The 17,500-nt window shown below is 43.3% G+C and overlaps 1 protein-coding gene across 3 annotated transcripts in view; it reads left to right on the forward strand.

The window, feature by feature from the left end:
• Nucleotides 1-2,299: 2,299 nt before the first annotated feature.
• utp15 (UTP15 small subunit processome component) overlaps nucleotides 2,300-17,500 on the forward strand; it is a 20,954-nt gene continuing 5,753 nt past the window's right edge. Inside the window, exons 1-6 of one of the 3 annotated variants that reach the window (XM_058388567.1) lie at nucleotides 2,300-2,370; nucleotides 14,089-14,212; nucleotides 14,534-14,626; nucleotides 14,768-14,952; nucleotides 16,920-17,098; nucleotides 17,448-17,500. The exon at nucleotides 17,448-17,500 is cut by the window's right edge and continues 73 nt beyond it. In XM_058388567.1, coding sequence (XP_058244550.1) covers nucleotides 14,123-14,212; nucleotides 14,534-14,626; nucleotides 14,768-14,952; nucleotides 16,920-17,098; nucleotides 17,448-17,500 — 600 coding nt within the window. In that variant the 5' untranslated portion in view covers nucleotides 2,300-2,370; nucleotides 14,089-14,122. Of the gene's footprint in view, nucleotides 2,452-14,088; nucleotides 14,213-14,533; nucleotides 14,627-14,767; nucleotides 14,953-16,919; nucleotides 17,099-17,447 lie in introns of all 3 variants that reach the window. The other 2 variants (XM_058388566.1, XM_058388565.1) reach the window with 2 other exon arrangements.

Consider the following 17,500-nt stretch of genomic DNA (forward strand, 5'->3'; position numbering starts at 1 on the left):
CTCCTCATCATCATCCTCATTATCATCATCATCATCCCTCTCCCCCTCCTCCTCATCATCCTCCCCCTCCTCATCATCATCCTCATTATCATCATCATCATCCTCCCCCTCCTCCTCCTCATCATCCTCCCCCTCCTCCTCATCATCCTCATCATCATCATCATCATCCTCCCCCTCCTCCTCATCATCATCCTCCTCCTCTCCCTCCTCCTCCTCCCCCTCCTCCTCATCATCCTCCTCATCATCCTCATCCTCATCATCATCATCCTCCTCCCCCTCCTCCTCATCATCCTCATCCTCATCATCATCATCATCCTCCTCCCCGTCCTCCTCATCATCCTCCTCCTCATCATCATCATCCCCCTCCTCCTCCTCCTCATCACCATCATCCTCCCCCTCCTCCTCCTCCTCCTCCTCCTCATCATCTTCCCCCTCCTCATCATCATCATCCTCATTATCATCATCCTCCTCCCTCTCCTCCTCATCATCCCCCTCCCCCTCTTCATCATCATCCTCCCCCTCCTCATCATCATCCTCATTATCATCATCATCATCCCCCTCCCCCTCCTCCTCATCATCCTCTCCCTCTTCATCATCATCCTCATTATCATCATCATCCTCCTCCTCCTCCTCATCATCATCATCCTCCCCCTCCTCATTATCATCCTCCTCCTCCTCCTCCTCATAATCATCATCCTCCCCCTCCTCCTCATCATCCTCATCATCATCATCATCATCATCATCATCATCATCCTCCCCCTCCTCCTCCTCCTCCTCATCATCATCATCATCATCCTCCTCCTCCCCGTCCTCCTCATCATCCTCCTCTTCATCATCACCATCCTCCCCCTCCTCCTCCTCCTCCTCCTCATCATCATCCTCCCCCTCCTCCTCCTCCTCATCATCATCATCTTCCCCCTCCTCATCATCATCATCCTCATTATCATCATCCTCCTCCCCCTCCTCCTCATCATCCCCCTCCCCCTCTTCATCATCATCCTCCCCCTCCTCATCATCATCCTCATTATCATCATCATCATCCCCCTCCCCCTCATCATCCTCTCCCTCTTCATCATCATCCTCATTATCATCATCATCATCATCATCATTATCATCATCATCCTCCTCCTCCTCCTCATCATCATCATCCTCCCCCTCCTCATTATCATCCTCCTCCTCCTCCTCCTCCTCATAATCATCATCCTCCCCCTCCTCCTCATCATCATCCTCATTATCATCATCATCATCCTCCTTCTCCTCCTCCTCCTCCTCCTCATCATCCTCCTCCTCCTCTTCCTCCTCCTTATCATCCTCCTCCTCCTTCTTCTCTTCCTCCTCCTCCTCTTCATCATCATCATCCTCCTCCTCCTCATCATCATCATCCTCCACCTCCTTCTCTTCCTCCTCCTCCTCATCATCCTCCTCCTCCTCATCATCATCCTCCACCTCCTTCTCCTCCTCCTCCTCCTCATCCTCCTCCTCCTCATCATCATATTTGAACATGTTTGCAGTTTTTCTTCAGTGTTTAAAAAGCTCTCAGAACAGAGGCAAGGGCGAGACATGGATGGAATCTTCCTCTCCTAAATTCATCACAAACCTCCTTGAGTCCATCTTGAGTCACTTCACATCTTCACATTTAGTTTAAATAAAATAAAAGAGTGTCTCAGTTCGAATGGTGTAATGAGGCTGGAGTAATATCTGGAGGTTTGTAGTGATTTCAGACGATCACTAACACGGTCCTGTCAGACCGATTTTCCACCCAAATGCAGTTGAAACATATTTATATGGTTATTTTTGTCGTAGCTTTATTAAGGATGAGAAGCTGTGGTCAAACTGGTGATGTAATGGAGGAGGCAGGATCATGTGGAAATGCTTGAGACACATCGTTTAAGTCATAATGCATTAATAATAGAATGCTGACATAATAAGAGTCGTGACGTTCAGCAATAAAGCCACAATATGTGTAACACTCTTTAGCAATGATGTTTACGTAATAATAATTGTTATAATAATAGTAAAGGTGCACTAATGTTAGAACAAATCTCTACAAATCTGCGCAGCTTTCTCTATAAACTCTTATTCCTCTGTTTCTCTACTCTTTGTGAACTGCAGTCAGGTGAACTATACAGCTCATTGGACACAAAAAGGATATATAAATAAAAATATATATGAATCAAATAAAGGAAAAAATCAATAAAATGAAATGAAATAAAAAAATTATGCGTCACTCGAACACATCTTTGTTCCGAGATTTTAATTTAATTTAATTTTTTTTTTTTGCTTTTATTTTATTTTGTACAAACCGGAAGTGCGTTGGTGATCCAAAATGGCGGCTCCCTTGTGGCCTTAGAGACAACGTGATTTTTACAGGTTTATATACAAAATATCTACATTTAAAAATAATTCAGTGTGCTGCAGGAGGAAGCGAATTGGTGAGCAGATATTTGATTGGTTAGTAATTTAATTGTCTTTTTATTTGAAATTGATTAGTATTTTAGTTCGCTGGCTTGCTGTCGGTTCCGCGTGACTCTCATTCTCATCAGTGTATTCCAGGTGCTGTATTTTCAGATGCTTCATCGCCATAATGATAACAACAACAACAACAATATTAATAATAATAATCAATATGAGCATCACTGGTATGTAAATGTGGTCTTGTTCAGGTTTGTTGTGTAATGAAGCGCCATTCTCCATATTAAGTCATTTGATGGTGTGTGTGTGTGTGTGTGTGTGTGTGTGTGTGTGTGTGTGTGTATACGGTCTATAAGTCATTTGATGGTGTGTGTGTGTGTGTGTGTATACGGTCTATAAGTCATTTGATGGTGTGTGTGTGTGTGTATACGGTCTATAAGTCATTTGATGGTGTGTGTGTGTGTGTGTGTGTATACGGTCTATAAGTCATTTGATGGTGTGTGTGTGTGTGTGTATACGGTCTATAAGTCATTAGATGGTGTGTGTGTGTGTATACGGTCTATAAGTCATTAGATGGTGTGTGTGTGTGTATACGGTCTATAAGTCATTTGATGGTGTGTGTGTGTGTGTGTATACGGTCTATAAGTCATTAGATGGTGTGTGTGTGTGTATACGGTCTATAAGTCATTTGATGGTGTGTGTGTGTGTGTATACGGTCTATAAGTCATTAGATGGTGTGTGTGTGTGTGTGTATACGGTCTATAAGTCATTAGATGGTGTGTGTGTGTATACGGTCTATAAGTCATTTGATGGTGTGTGTGTGTGTGTATACGGTCTATAAGTCATTTGATGGTGTGTGTGTGTGTGTATACGGTCTATAAGTCATTTGATGGTGTGTGTGTGTGTGTATACGGTCTATAAGTCATTTGATGGTGTGTGTGTGTATACGGTCTAAGTCATTTGATGGTGTGTGTGTGTATACGGTCTATAAGTCATTTGATGGTGTCTGTGTGTGTGTGTATACGGTCTATAAGTCATTTGATGGTGTGTGTGTGTATACGGTCTAAGTCATTTGATGGTGTGTGTGTGTATACGGTCTATAAGTCATTTGATGGTGTGTGTGTGTATACGGTCTAAGTCATTTGATGGTGTGTGTGTGTGTGTGTATACGGTCTATGTCATTTGATGGTGTGTGTGTGTGTGTGTATACGGTCTATGTCATTTGATGGTGTGTGTGTGTGTATACGGTCTATGTCATTTGATGGTGTGTGTGTGTGTGTGTATACGGTCTATGTCATTTGATGGTGTGTGTGTGTGTGTGTGTGTGTATACGGTCTAGAAGTCATTTGATGGTGTGTGTGTGTGTGTATACGGTCTATGTCATTTGATGGTGTGTGTGTGTATACGGTCTATAAGTCATTAGATGGTGTGTGTGTGTGTGTATACGGTCTATAAGTCATTTGATGGTGTGTGTGTGTGTGTGTATACGGTCTATGTCATTTGATGGTGTGTGTGTGTGTGTGTATACGGTCTATGTCATTTGATGGTGTGTGTGTATACGGTCTATAAGTCATTAGATGGTGTGTGTGTGTGTGTGTATACGGTCTATAAGTCATTTGATGGTGTGTGTGTGTGTATACGGTCTATGTCATTTGATGGTGTGTGTGTGTATACGGTCTATAAGTCATTTGATGGTGTGTGTGTGTGTATACGGTCTATGTCATTTGATGGTGTGTGTGTGTGTGTGTGTATACGGTCTATAAGTCATTTGATGGTGTGTGTGTGTGTGTGTGTGTATATACGGTCTATGTCATTTGATGGTGTGTGTGTGTATACGGTCTAGAAGTCATTTGATGGTGTGTGTGTGTGTGTATATACGGTCTATGTCATTTGATGGTGTGTGTGTATACGGTCTATAAGTCATTAGATGGTGTGTGTGTGTGTGTGTATACGGTCTATGTCATTTGATGGTGTGTGTGTATACGGTCTATAAGTCATTTGATGGTGTGTGTGTGTGTGTGTATACGGTCTATGTCATTTGATGGTGTGTGTGTATACGGTCTATAAGTCATTAGATGGTGTGTGTGTGTGTGTGTATACGGTCTATAAGTCATTTGATGGTGTGTGTGTGTGTGTATACGGTCTATGTCATTTGATGGTGTGTGTGTATACGGTCTATAAGTCATTAGATGGTGTGTGTGTGTGTGTGTGTGTATACGGTCTATAAGTCATTTGATGGTGTGTGTGTGTGTGTGTATACGGTCTATAAGTCATTTGATGGTGTGTGTGTGTGTGTATACGGTCTATGTCATTTGATGGTGTGTGTGTGTATACGGTCTATAAGTCATTAGATGGTGTGTGTGTGTGTGTGTGTGTGTGTATACGGTCTATGTCATTTGATGGTGTGTGTGTGTGTGTGTATACGGTCTATAAGTCATTTGATGGTGTGTGTGTGTGTGTGTGTGTGTGTGTGTATACGGTCTATGTCATTTGATGGTGTGTGTGTGTGTGTATACGGTCTATAAGTCATTTGATGGTGTGTGTGTGTATACGGTCTATAAGTCATTAGATGGTGTGTGTGTGTGTGTGTGTGTATACGGTCTATAAGTCATTTGATGGTGTGTGTGTGTGTGTGTGTGTGTATACGGTCTATAAGTCATTTGATGGTGTGTGTGTGTGTGTGTATACGGTCTATAAGTCATTTGATGGTGTGTGTGTGTGTGTATACGGTCTATGTCATTTGATGGTGTGTGTGTGTATACGGTCTATAAGTCATTAGATGGTGTGTGTGTGTGTGTATACGGTCTATGTCATTTGATGGTGTGTGTGTGTGTGTGTGTATACGGTCTATAAGTCATTAGATGGTGTGTGTGTGTGTGTGTGTGTGTGTGTATACGGTCTATAAGTCATTTGATGGTGTGTGTGTGTGTGTATACGGTCTATGTCATTTGATGGTGTGTGTGTGTATACGGTCTATAAGTCATTAGATGGTGTGTGTGTGTGTGTGTATACGGTCTATGTCATTTGATGGTGTGTGTGTGTGTGTGTGTATACGGTCTATAAGTCATTAGATGGTGTGTGTGTGTGTGTGTGTGTGTATACGGTCTATAAGTCATTTGATGGTGTGTGTGTGTGTGTGTGTGTATACGGTCTATAAGTCATTTGATGGTGTGTGTGTGTGTGTGTGTATACGGTCTATGTCATTTGATGGTGTGTGTGTGTGTGTGTATACGGTCTATGTCATTTGATGGTGTGTGTGTGTGTATACGGTCTATGTCATTTGATGGTGTGTGTGTGTATACGGTCTATAAGTCATTAGATGGTGTGTGTGTGTGTGTGTATACGGTCTATAAGTCATTTGATGGTGTGTGTGTGTGTATACGGTCTATGTCATTTGATGGTGTGTGTGTGTATACGGTCTATAAGTCATTAGATGGTGTGTGTGTGTGTGTGTATACGGTCTATAAGTCATTTGATGGTGTGTGTGTGTGTGTGTATACGGTCTATAAGTCATTTGATGGTGTGTGTGTGTGTGTGTATACGGTCTATAAGTCATTTGATGGTGTGTGTGTGTGTGTATACGGTCTATGTCATTTGATGGTGTGTGTGTGTATACGGTCTATAAGTCATTAGATGGTGTGTGTGTGTGTGTGTGTATACGGTCTATAAGTCATTTGATGGTGTGTGTGTGTGTGTGTGTGTATACGGTCTATAAGTCATTTGATGGTGTGTGTGTGTGTGTATACGGTCTATGTCATTTGATGGTGTGTGTGTGTATACGGTCTATAAGTCATTAGATGGTGTGTGTGTGTGTGTGTATACGGTCTATAAGTCATTTGATGGTGTGTGTGTGTGTGTGTATACGGTCTATGTCATTTGATGGTGTGTGTGTGTATACGGTCTATAAGTCATTAGATGGTGTGTGTGTGTGTGTGTGTGTGTATACGGTCTATAAGTCATTTGATGGTGTGTGTGTGTGTGTGTGTATACGGTCTATGTCATTTGATGGTGTGTGTGTGTGTGTATACGGTCTATAAGTCATTTGATGGTGTGTGTGTGTGTGTGTGTATACGGTCTATGTCATTTGATGGTGTGTGTGTGTGTGTATACGGTCTATAAGTCATTTGATGGTGTGTGTGTGTGTGTGTGTATACGGTCTATGTCATTTGATGGTGTGTGTGTGTGTGTATACGGTCTATAAGTCATTTGATGGTGTGTGTGTGTGTGTGTATACGGTCTATGTCATTTGATGGTGTGTGTGTGTGTGTGTATACGGTCTATAAGTCATTTGATGGTGTGTGTGTGTGTGTGTGTGTGTGTGTGTGTATACGGTCTATAAGTCATTTGATGGTGTGTGTGTATACAGTCTATGTCATTTGATGGTGTGTGTGTGTGTGTGTATACGGTCTATAAGTCATTTGATGGTGTGTGTGTGTGTGTATACGGTCTATGTCATTTGATGGTGTGTGTGTGTGTGTGTATACGGTCTATGTCATTTGATGGTGTGTGTGTGTGTGTGTATACGGTCTATAAGTCATTTGATGGTGTGTGTGTGTGTGTATACGGTCTATGTCATTTGATGGTGTGTGTGTGTATACGGTCTATAAGTCATTAGATGGTGTGTGTGTGTGTGTGTATACGGTCTATAAGTCATTTGATGGTGTGTGTGTGTGTATACGGTCTATGTCATTTGATGGTGTGTGTGTGTGTGTGTATACGGTCTATGTCATTTGATGGTGTGTGTGTGTGTGTGTGTATACGGTCTATGTCATTTGATGGTGTGTGTGTGTGTGTGTGTATACGGTCTATGTCATTTGATGGTGTGTGTGTGTGTGTATACGGTCTATAAGTCATTTGATGGTGTGTGTGTGTGTGTATACGGTCTATAAGTCATTAGATGGTGTGTGTGTGTGTGTGTGTGTATACGGTCTATGTCATTTGATGGTGTGTGTGTATACGGTCTATAAGTCATTTGATGGTGTGTGTGTGTGTGTGTGTATACGGTCTATGTCATTAGATGGTGTGTGTGTGTGTGTGTGTATACGGTCTATGTCATTTGATGGTGTGTGTGTGTGTGTATACGGTCTATAAGTCATTTGATGGTGTGTGTGTATACGGTCTATAAGTCATTAGATGGTGTGTGTGTGTGTGTGTGTGTATACGGTCTATAAGTCATTTGATGGTGTGTGTGTGTGTGTATACGGTCTATAAGTCATTTGATGGTGTGTGTGTGTGTGTGTGTATACGGTCTATAAGTCATTAGATGGTGTGTGTGTGTGTGTGTGTATACGGTCTATAAGTCATTTGATGGTGTGTGTGTGTGTGTGTGTATACGGTCTATAAGTCATTAGATGGTGTGTGTGTGTATACGGTCTATAAGTCATTAGATGGTGTGTGTGTGTATACGGTCTATAAGTCATTTGATGGTGTGTGTGTGTGTGTGTGTATACGGTCTATAAGTCATTAGATGGTGTGTGTGTGTGTGTGTGTATACGGTCTATAAGTCATTAGATGGTGTGTGTGTGTGTGTATACGGTCTATGTCATTTGATGGTGTGTGTGTGTGTGTGTGTGTGTGTATACGGTCTATAAGTCATTTGATGGTGTGTGTGTGTGTGTGTGTATACGGTCTATAAGTCATTTGATGGTGTGTGTGTGTGTGTGTGTGTATACGGTCTATAAGTCATTTGATGGTGTGTGTGTGTGTGTATACGGTCTATAAGTCATTTGATGGTGTGTGTGTGTGTGTGTGTGTGTGTATACGGTCTATGTCATTTGATGGTGTGTGTGTGTGTGTGTGTATACGGTCTATAAGTCATTTGATGGTGTGTGTGTGTGTGTATACGGTCTATAAGTCATTTGATGGTGTGTGTGTGTGTGTGTGTGTGTGTGTGTGTGTGTGTATACGGTCTATAAGTCATTTGATGGTGTGTGTGTGTGTGTGTGTGTATACGGTCTATAAGTCATTTGATGGTGTGTGTGTGTGTGTGTGTGTATACGGTCTATAAGTCATTTGATGGTGTGTGTGTGTGTGTGTGTGTGTGTGTGTATACGGTCTATAAGTCATTTGATGGTGTGTGTGTGTGTGTGTGTGTGTATACGGTCTATAAGTCATTTGATGGTGTGTGTGTGTGTGTGTGTGTGTGTATACGGTCTATAAGTCATTTGATGGTGTGTGTGTGTGTGTGTGTGTATACGGTCTATAAGTCATTTGATGGTGTGTGTGTGTGTGTGTGTGTGTGTGTATACGGTCTATAAGTCATTTGATGGTGTGTGTGTGTGTGTATATGGTCTATAAGTCATTAGATGGTGTGTGTGTGTGTGTGTGTGTGTGTGTATACGGTCTATAAGTCATTAGATGGTGTGTGTGTGTGTGTATACGGTCTATAAGTCATTAGATGGTGTGTGTGTGTGTGTGTGTGTATACGGTCTATAAGTCATTAGATGGTGTGTGTGTGTGTGTGTGTGTGTATACGGTCTATAAGTCATTAGATGGTGTGTGTGTGTGTGTGTGTGTGTATACGGTCTATAAGTCATTAGATGGTGTGTGTGTGTATACGGTCTATAAGTCATTAGATGGTGTGTGTGTGTGTGTGTGTATACGGTCTATAAGTCATTAGATGGTGTGTGTGTGTGTGTGTGTGTATACGGTCTATAAGTCATTAGATGGTGTGTGTGTGTGTGTGTGTATACGGTCTATAAGTCATTAGATGGTGTGTGTGTGTGTGTGTGTGTATACGGTCTATAAGTCATTAGATGGTGTGTGTGTGTGTGTGTGTGTGTATACGGTCTATAAGTCATTAGATGGTGTGTGTGTGTGTGTGTATACGGTCTATAAGTCATTAGATGGTGTGTGTGTGTGTGTGTGTGTGTATACGGTCTATAAGTCATTAGATGGTGTGTGTGTGTGTGTATACGGTCTATAAGTCATTAGATGGTGTGTGTGTGTGTGTATACGGTCTATAAGTCATTAGATGGTGTGTGTGTGTGTGTGTATACGGTCTATAAGTCATTAGATGGTGTGTGTGTGTGTGTGTATACGGTCTATAAGTCATTAGATGGTGTGTGTGTGTGTGTGTGTATACGGTCTATAAGTCATTAGATGGTGTGTGTGTGTGTGTGTGTATACGGTCTATAAGTCATTAGATGGTGTGTGTGTGTGTGTGTATACGGTCTATGTCATTTGATGGTGTGTGTGTGTGTGTGTATACGGTCTATGTCATTTGATGGTGTGTGTGTGTGTGTATACGGTCTATGTCATTTGATGGTGTGTGTGTGTGTGTGTATACGGTCTATGTCATTTGATGGTGTGTGTGTGTGTGTGTATACGGTCTATAAGTCATTTGATGGTGTGTGTGTGTGTGTATACGGTCTATAAGTCATTAGATGGTGTGTGTGTGTATACGGTCTATAAGTCATTAGATGGTGTGTGTGTGTGTGTATACGGTCTATAAGTCATTAGATGGTGTGTGTGTGTGTGTGTATACGGTCTATAAGTCATTAGATGGTGTGTGTGTGTGTGTATACGGTCTATAAGTCATTAGATGGTGTGTGTGTGTGTGTATACGGTCTATGTCATTTGATGGTGTGTGTGTGTGTGTATACGGTCTATGTCATTTGATGGTGTGTGTGTGTGTGTGTATACGGTCTATAAGTCATTTGATGGTGTGTGTGTGTGTATACGGTCTATAAGTCATTTGATGGTGTGTGTGTGTGTGTATACGGTCTATGTCATTTGATGGTGTGTGTGTGTGTGTATACGGTCTATAAGTCATTAGATGGTGTGTGTGTGTGTATACGGTCTATGTCATTTGATGGTGTGTGTGTGTGTGTGTGTGTGTATACGGTCTATAAGTCATTTGATGGTGTGTGTGTGTGTGTATACGGTCTATGTCATTTGATGGTGTGTGTGTGTGTGTGTGTATACGGTCTATAAGTCATTAGATGGTGTGTGTGTGTGTGTATACGGTCTATAAGTCATTAGATGGTGTGTGTGTGTGTATACGGTCTATGTCATTTGATGGTGTGTGTGTGTATACGGTCTATGTCATTTGATGGTGTGTGTGTATACGGTCTATGTCATTTGATGGTGTGTATGTGTGTGTGTGTATACGGTCTATGTCATTTGATGGTGTGTGTGTGTGTGTGTATACGGTCTATAAGTCATTTGATGGTGTGTGTGTGTGTATACGGTCTATGTCATTTGATGGTGTGTGTGTGTGTGTGTGTATACGGTCTATGTCATTAGATGGTGTGTGTGTGTGTGTATACGGTCTATAAGTCATTTGATGGTGTGTGTGTGTGTATACGGTCTATGTCATTTGATGGTGTGTGTGTGTGTGTATACGGTCTATGTCATTTGATGGTGTGTGTGTGTGTATACGGTCTATGTCATTTGATGGTGTGTGTGTGTGTATACGGTCTATGTCATTTGATGGTGTGTGTGTATACGGTCTATAAGTCATTAGATGGTGTGTGTGTGTGTATACGGTCTATGTCATTTGATGGTGTGTGTGTGTGTGTGTGTGTATACGGTCTATGTCATTTGATGGTGTGTGTGTGTGTGTGTATACGGTCTATGTCATTTGATGGTGTGTATGTGTGTGTGTGTATACGGTCTATGTCATTTGATGGTGTGTGTGTGTGTGTGTATACGGTCTATAAGTCATTTGATGGTGTGTGTGTGTGTATACGGTCTATGTCATTTGATGGTGTGTGTGTGTGTGTGTGTATACGGTCTATGTCATTAGATGGTGTGTGTGTGTGTGTATACGGTCTATAAGTCATTTGATGGTGTGTGTGTGTGTATACGGTCTATGTCATTTGATGGTGTGTGTGTGTGTGTATACGGTCTATGTCATTTGATGGTGTGTGTGTGTGTATACGGTCTATGTCATTTGATGGTGTGTGTGTGTGTGTGTGTGTATACGGTCTATGTCATTTGATGGTGTGTGTGTGTGTGTGTATACGGTCTATAAGTCATTTGATGGTGTGTGTGTGTGTATACGGTCTATGTCATTTGATGGTGTGTGTGTGTGTGTATACGGTCTATGTCATTAGATGGTGTGTGTGTGTGTGTGTATACGGTCTATAAGTCATTTGATGGTGTGTGTGTGTGTGTGTGTGTGTATACGGTCTATGTCATTTGATGGTGTGTGTGTGTATACAGTCTATGTCATTTGATGGTGTGTCTGTGTGTGTGTGTATACGGTCTATAAGTCATTAGATGGTGTGTGTGTGTGTGTATACGGTCTATGTCATTTGATGGTGTGTGTGTGTATACGGTCTATAAGTCATTTGATGGTGTGTGTGTGTGTGTATACGGTCTATGTCATTTGATGGTGTGTGTGTGTGTGTGTGTGTGTATACGGTCTATAAGTCATTAGATGGTGTGTGTGTGTGTGTGTGTGTGTGTGTGTATACGGTCTATAAGTCATTAGATGGTGTGTGTGTGTGTGTATACGGTCTGTCATTTGATGGTGTGTGTGTGTGTATACGGTCTATGTCATTTGATGGTGTGTGTGTGTGTGTGTATACGGTCTATAAGTCATTTGATGGTGTGTGTGTGTGTGTATACGGTCTATGTCATTTGATGGTGTGTGTGTGTGTGTGTGTGTGTATACGGTCTATAAGTCATTAGATGGTGTGTGTGTGTGTGTGTGTATACGGTCTATAAGTCATTTGATGGTGTGTGTGTGTATACGGTCTATAAGTCATTAGATGGTGTGTGTGTGTGTGTATACGGTCTATAAGTCATTAGATGGTGTGTGTGTGTGTGTATACGGTCTATGTCATTTGATGGTGTGTGTGTGTGTGTGTATACGGTCTATGTCATTTGATGGTGTGTGTGTGTGTGTGTGTGTATACGGTCTATGTCATTTGATGGTGTGTGTGTGTGTGTATACGGTCTATGTCATTTGATGGTGTGTGTGTGTGTGTATACGGTCTATAAGTCATTTGATGGTGTGTGTGTGTGTATACGGTCTATGTCATTTGATGGTGTGTCTGTGTGTGTGTATACGGTCTATAAGTCATTAGATGGTGTGTGTGTGTGTGTGTATACGGTCTATGTCATTTGATGGTGTGTGTGTGTATACGGTCTATAAGTCATTTGATGGTGTGTGTGTGTGTGTGTGTGTATACGGTCTATGTCATTTGATGGTGTGTGTGTGTGTGTGTGTGTATACGGTCTATGTCATTTGATGGTGTGTGTGTGTGTATACGGTCTATAAGTCATTAGATGGTGTGTGTGTGTGTATACGGTCTATGTCATTTGATGGTGTGTGTGTGTGTATACGGTCTATAAGTCATTAGATGGTGTGTGTGTGTGTATACGGTCTATGTCATTTGATGGTGTGTGTGTGTATACGGTCTATGTCATTTGATGGTGTGTGTGTGTGTGTGTGTGTGTGTATACGGTCTATGTCATTTGATGGTGTGTGTGTGTGTGTATACGGTCTATAAGTCATTTGATGGTGTGTGTGTGTGTGTGTGTGTGTATACGGTCTATGTCATTTGATGGTGTGTGTGTGTGTGTGTGTATACGGTCTGTCATTTGATGGTGTGTGTGTGTGTGTGTGTGTGTGTGTATACGGTCTATGTCATTTGATGGTGATGTTTTTGGATAAAATGAGACATTTCTTTATGATGAGAGTGGGTGGTTTAATCTGATGGAGGGGATATCGGGAGAGAAAGCGATGTGAATGTGATCATTTAATAATGTGCTGAAAAAGAGGCTGGAAAATCTGACACACTCGAGTGATGCTTTAAAATGAAATATAAAAATATATATAAGTAGAAATAAAAAAATGGTGTAAAATGGTATATGACTTGTGTAGTTTATTCTAACTCAGTACACTGAACACACACACACATACACACACACATAGAGTATCATACTTCGACTCCAGTACAGTGTTGGGTTTTTGTTTGTTTGGGGCAGATAGGTCCTAACCACTGAGCACTCAACTACTACTACCTCTCTCTCTCTCTCTCTCTCTCTCTCTCTCTGTTAAAATCCTTTATGAACTGTAATACCCTGCTGTCTGACTTCACATCTCCCTCTGATGGATTTTATCCTCAGTGGATCTTCATGCTGCTGAACAGATAAAGCTGAAGTTCTTTGCTCTCAGAAACCTGAACAGAGATTTAAATAAGGAGATGAAGCATGAAGTGTTTATCAGAGCGACTTCATCACACAGGAACACAAACACCACCTGCCTCTCGCCTTCACCACAGAGCTCATGCACCTGTGGTTGGTTGGTTGGTTTGTTTATTTATTTATCAAATCATGAACCATTTGTAAAGAGTTTAGTTACAGAGTGTAACTTTATTTCGGTCCTGTTTTAGGTAATGAGGAATAAACACTACTCATAGCAATCGCATCTGCAGCCGACTTTAAAGCAGCTTCTGTAACACCACACCCACTGTACGTCAGGCCACGCCCTCTGTACATCAGGTCACGCCCTCTGTACGCGTGTTTCTTCAACGCTAAAATCAATCAGGAGCCAGCGATAGTCAGAGAGCACAGAGATATGCTAGAGTGTCACATGACGGCATGCCCTGGGATTACATTCCATAATATCTGATATTGCTGTCGGAGTCAGTGCCCTCAGAACCAGAACCTGAACCCGTGCCGCCGTATCCCTAACCCCGCCTTCTCCCTTTCCTCCTGCAGGGTTGTGAGCTCGAGAGATCCTCAGCGCTCTGCCATGGCTTCATTTAAGCCCACCAAGATCCTGACGTACCCTAAACTGGGAGAGCGTGTGACTGAGGAGACACTCTACTGGAAAAACTACAAGGTATTAAAGACCAAGCAGGTTTAGAGAAGGTCAGAGTGGAGGTCAGGTTTAGAGAAGGTCAGAGTGGAGGTCAGGTTTAGAGAAGGTCAGAGTGGAGGTCAGGTTTAGAGAAGGTCAGAGTGGAGGTCAGGTTTAGAGAAGGTCAGAGTGGAGGTCAGGTTTAGAGAAGGTCTGAGTGGAGGTCAGGTTTAGAGAAGGTCTGAGTGGAGGTCAGGTTTAGAGAAGGTCTGAGTGGAGGTCAGGTTTAGAGAAGGTCTGAGTGGAGAAGATAGCTTGAGCTGAGCCGCTGAATCACTCTCTTTTCTTTTCTTTTCTTTTCAGGCTCCAGTGCAGATAAAGGAGTTCGGCGCCGTTACAAAAATCGAGTTTTCTCCTCAACCGCCTCACAATTACGTGGTGACCGCGTCCACCAGAGTACGGCAGAGTCTCTTACACTTTCTACAGTGAGACAAAGATGAGAGATAATGTCTGAACTTCGGTGTGTGTGGGTGTGTGTGTGTGTGGGTGTGTGTGTGGGTGGGTGTGTGGGTGGGTGTGTGTGTGTGTTGATCTCAGATCCAGGTATACGGCGCTCACTCTCAGGAGCCTCTGCGCACCTACAGTCGTTTCCGTGACACAGCATATGGCGGTAGTTTCCGTGGCGATGGAAAGCTCCTGGTGGCCGGAAGCGAAGAAGGTCTCATTCGTCTGTTTGACATCGGAGGCAGAGTCGCTCTCCGGCAGTTCACTGGACATTCCAAGTGAGTGTGTGTGTGGTGGTGGTGGGGGGGGGGTATATGTGTGTGTAAGCGTGTGGAGTTCACGTGTGTGAGTTAGTGTAAGTGTGCATGTGTGTGTATGAGCGTGTGTGAGTGAGCGTGTGTGTGTATGAGCATGTGTGTGTGAGCATATGTACACGTGTGTGTGTGTGTACAAGCGTGCGTGTGTACAAGTGTGTGTACAAGCGTGTGTCTGAGCATGTGTACACGCGCGTGTGTGTATGAGCATGTGTACAAGCGTGTGTGTGTATGAGCATGTGTACAAGCGTGTGTGTGTATGAGCATGTATACACGCGTGTGTATGAGCATGTGTACACGCGTGTGTGTATGAGCATGTGTACACGCGTGTGTGTATGAGCATGTGTACACGCGTGTGTGTATGAGCATGTGTACACGCGTGTGTGTCTGAGCATGTGTACACGCGTGTGTGTCTGAGCATGTGTACACGCGTGTGTGTCTGAGCATGTGTACAAGCGTGTGTGTCTGAGCATGTGTACACGCGTGTGTGTGTATGAGCATGTGTACACGCGTGTGTGTGTATGAGCATGTGTACACGCGTGTGTGTGTGTATGAGCATGTGTACACGCGTGTGTGTATGAGCATGTGTACACGCGTGTGTGTGTGTATGAGCATGTGTACAAGCGTGTGTGTGTATGAGCATGTGTACAAGCGTGTGTGTGTATGAGCATGTGTACAAGCGTGTGTGTATGAGCATGTGTACACGCGTGTGTGTATGAGCATGTGTACACGCGTGTGTGTGTGTGTATGAGCATGTGTACACGCGTGTGTGTGTGTATGAGCATGTGTACACGCGTGTGTGTGTGTGTATGAGCATGTGTACACGCGTGTGTGTGTGTGTATGAGCATGTGTACACGCGTGTGTGTATGAGCATGTGTACACGCGTGTGTATGAGCATGTGTACACGCGTGTGTATGAGCATGTGTACACGCGTGTGTGTGTGTGTATGAGCATGTGTACACGCGTGTGTGTATGAGCATGTGTACAAGCGTGTGTGTGTGTATGAGCATGTGTACAAGCGTGTGTGTGTGTGTGTATGAGCATGTGTACACGCGTGTGTGTGTATGAGCATGTGTACAAGCGTGTGTGTATGTGTCTGAGCATGTGTACAAGCGTGTGTGTATGAGCATGTGTACACGCGTGTCTGTGTGTATGAGCATGTGTACACGCGTGTCTGTGTGTATGAGCATGTGTACAAGCGTGTGTGTGTGTGTATGAGCATGTGTACACGCGTGTGTGTATGAGCATGTGTACACGCGTGTGTGTATGAGCATGTGTACACGCGTGTGTGTATGAGCATGTGTACACGCGTGTGTGTATGAGCATGTGTACACGCGTGTGTGTATGAGCATGTGTACACGCGTGTGTGTGAGCATGTGTACACGCGTGTGTGTGTGAGCATGTGTACACGCGTGTGTGTATGAGCATGTGTACACGCGTGTGTGTATGAGCATGTGTACACGCGTGTGTGTATGAGCATGTGTACAAGCGTGTGTGTGTGTGTATGAGCATGTGTACAAGCGTGTGTGTGTGTGTATGAGCATGTGTACACGCGTGTGTGTGTGTATGAGCATGTGTACAAGCGTGTGTGTGTGTATGAGCATGTGTACAAGCGTGTGTGTGTGTATGAGCATGTGTACAAGCGTGTGTGTATGTGTCTGAGCATGTGTGCGTGTGTGTGTGTATGAGCATGTGTACAAGCGTGTGTGTATGTGTCTGAGCATGTGTACAAGCGTGTGTGTATGAGCATGTGTACACGCGTGTCTGTGTGTATGAGCATGTGTACAAGCGTGTGTGTATGAGCATGTGTACACGCGTGTGTGTGTGTGTGTGGGAGGTTGTGTGTGTGAGGGAGCATGAGTGTGTTTGTGAGTGCGCGTGTGTGATTGGTCAAAAACAAATTTCTCTCTTCTCCCCTCCCCCCATTCAGGGCGGTGCACGTCACCTCCTTCCTGTCTGATGGTTACCGTGTGTTATCGGGGTCTGATGATTTGTCGTCTCGTGTTTGGGACGTCGCAAGTGGATCAGAACTCGGCTCTTACACTGACCACACCGATTACATCCGAGCTGCAGCGGCCAGCAGACTGAACCCCGACATCTTCATCACCGGTACCTGACTTTCATTATCAATGTGTTTATGTAGTTGAAGTGCTGCTCTTATAAACTTCTTATAAACTCATATAAACTCTTAATAACTCTTATAAATTCAAAAATCTCTTATAAGCACGGCGTGAGTTCGTCATCACTCTCCTGCTCTCACATCATGTTTTTGTGTTTAATTCCTGAAGAGAAACGTATTCTCCAGAACACTAGCTAGCTAAGCCTTTATAAACGAATGCGCTAATCAGATGTGTGTGTGCGTGTCCTGGTAGTTGTTAGCGCTGAGATTAGATTAGCGCTGTCACGTGTGTGTGTGAGTGTGGGTTCTGCTCTCTAACACTCCTCTCCTCTCCCACAGGTTCCTACGACCACACGGTCAAGGTGTGTGATGTTCGGTTAGGGGGCAGTGTG

This window comes from Hemibagrus wyckioides, linkage group LG04 (genome assembly GCF_019097595.1).
Source record: "Hemibagrus wyckioides isolate EC202008001 linkage group LG04, SWU_Hwy_1.0, whole genome shotgun sequence".
NCBI classification, from domain to species: domain Eukaryota; kingdom Metazoa; phylum Chordata; class Actinopteri; order Siluriformes; family Bagridae; genus Hemibagrus; species Hemibagrus wyckioides.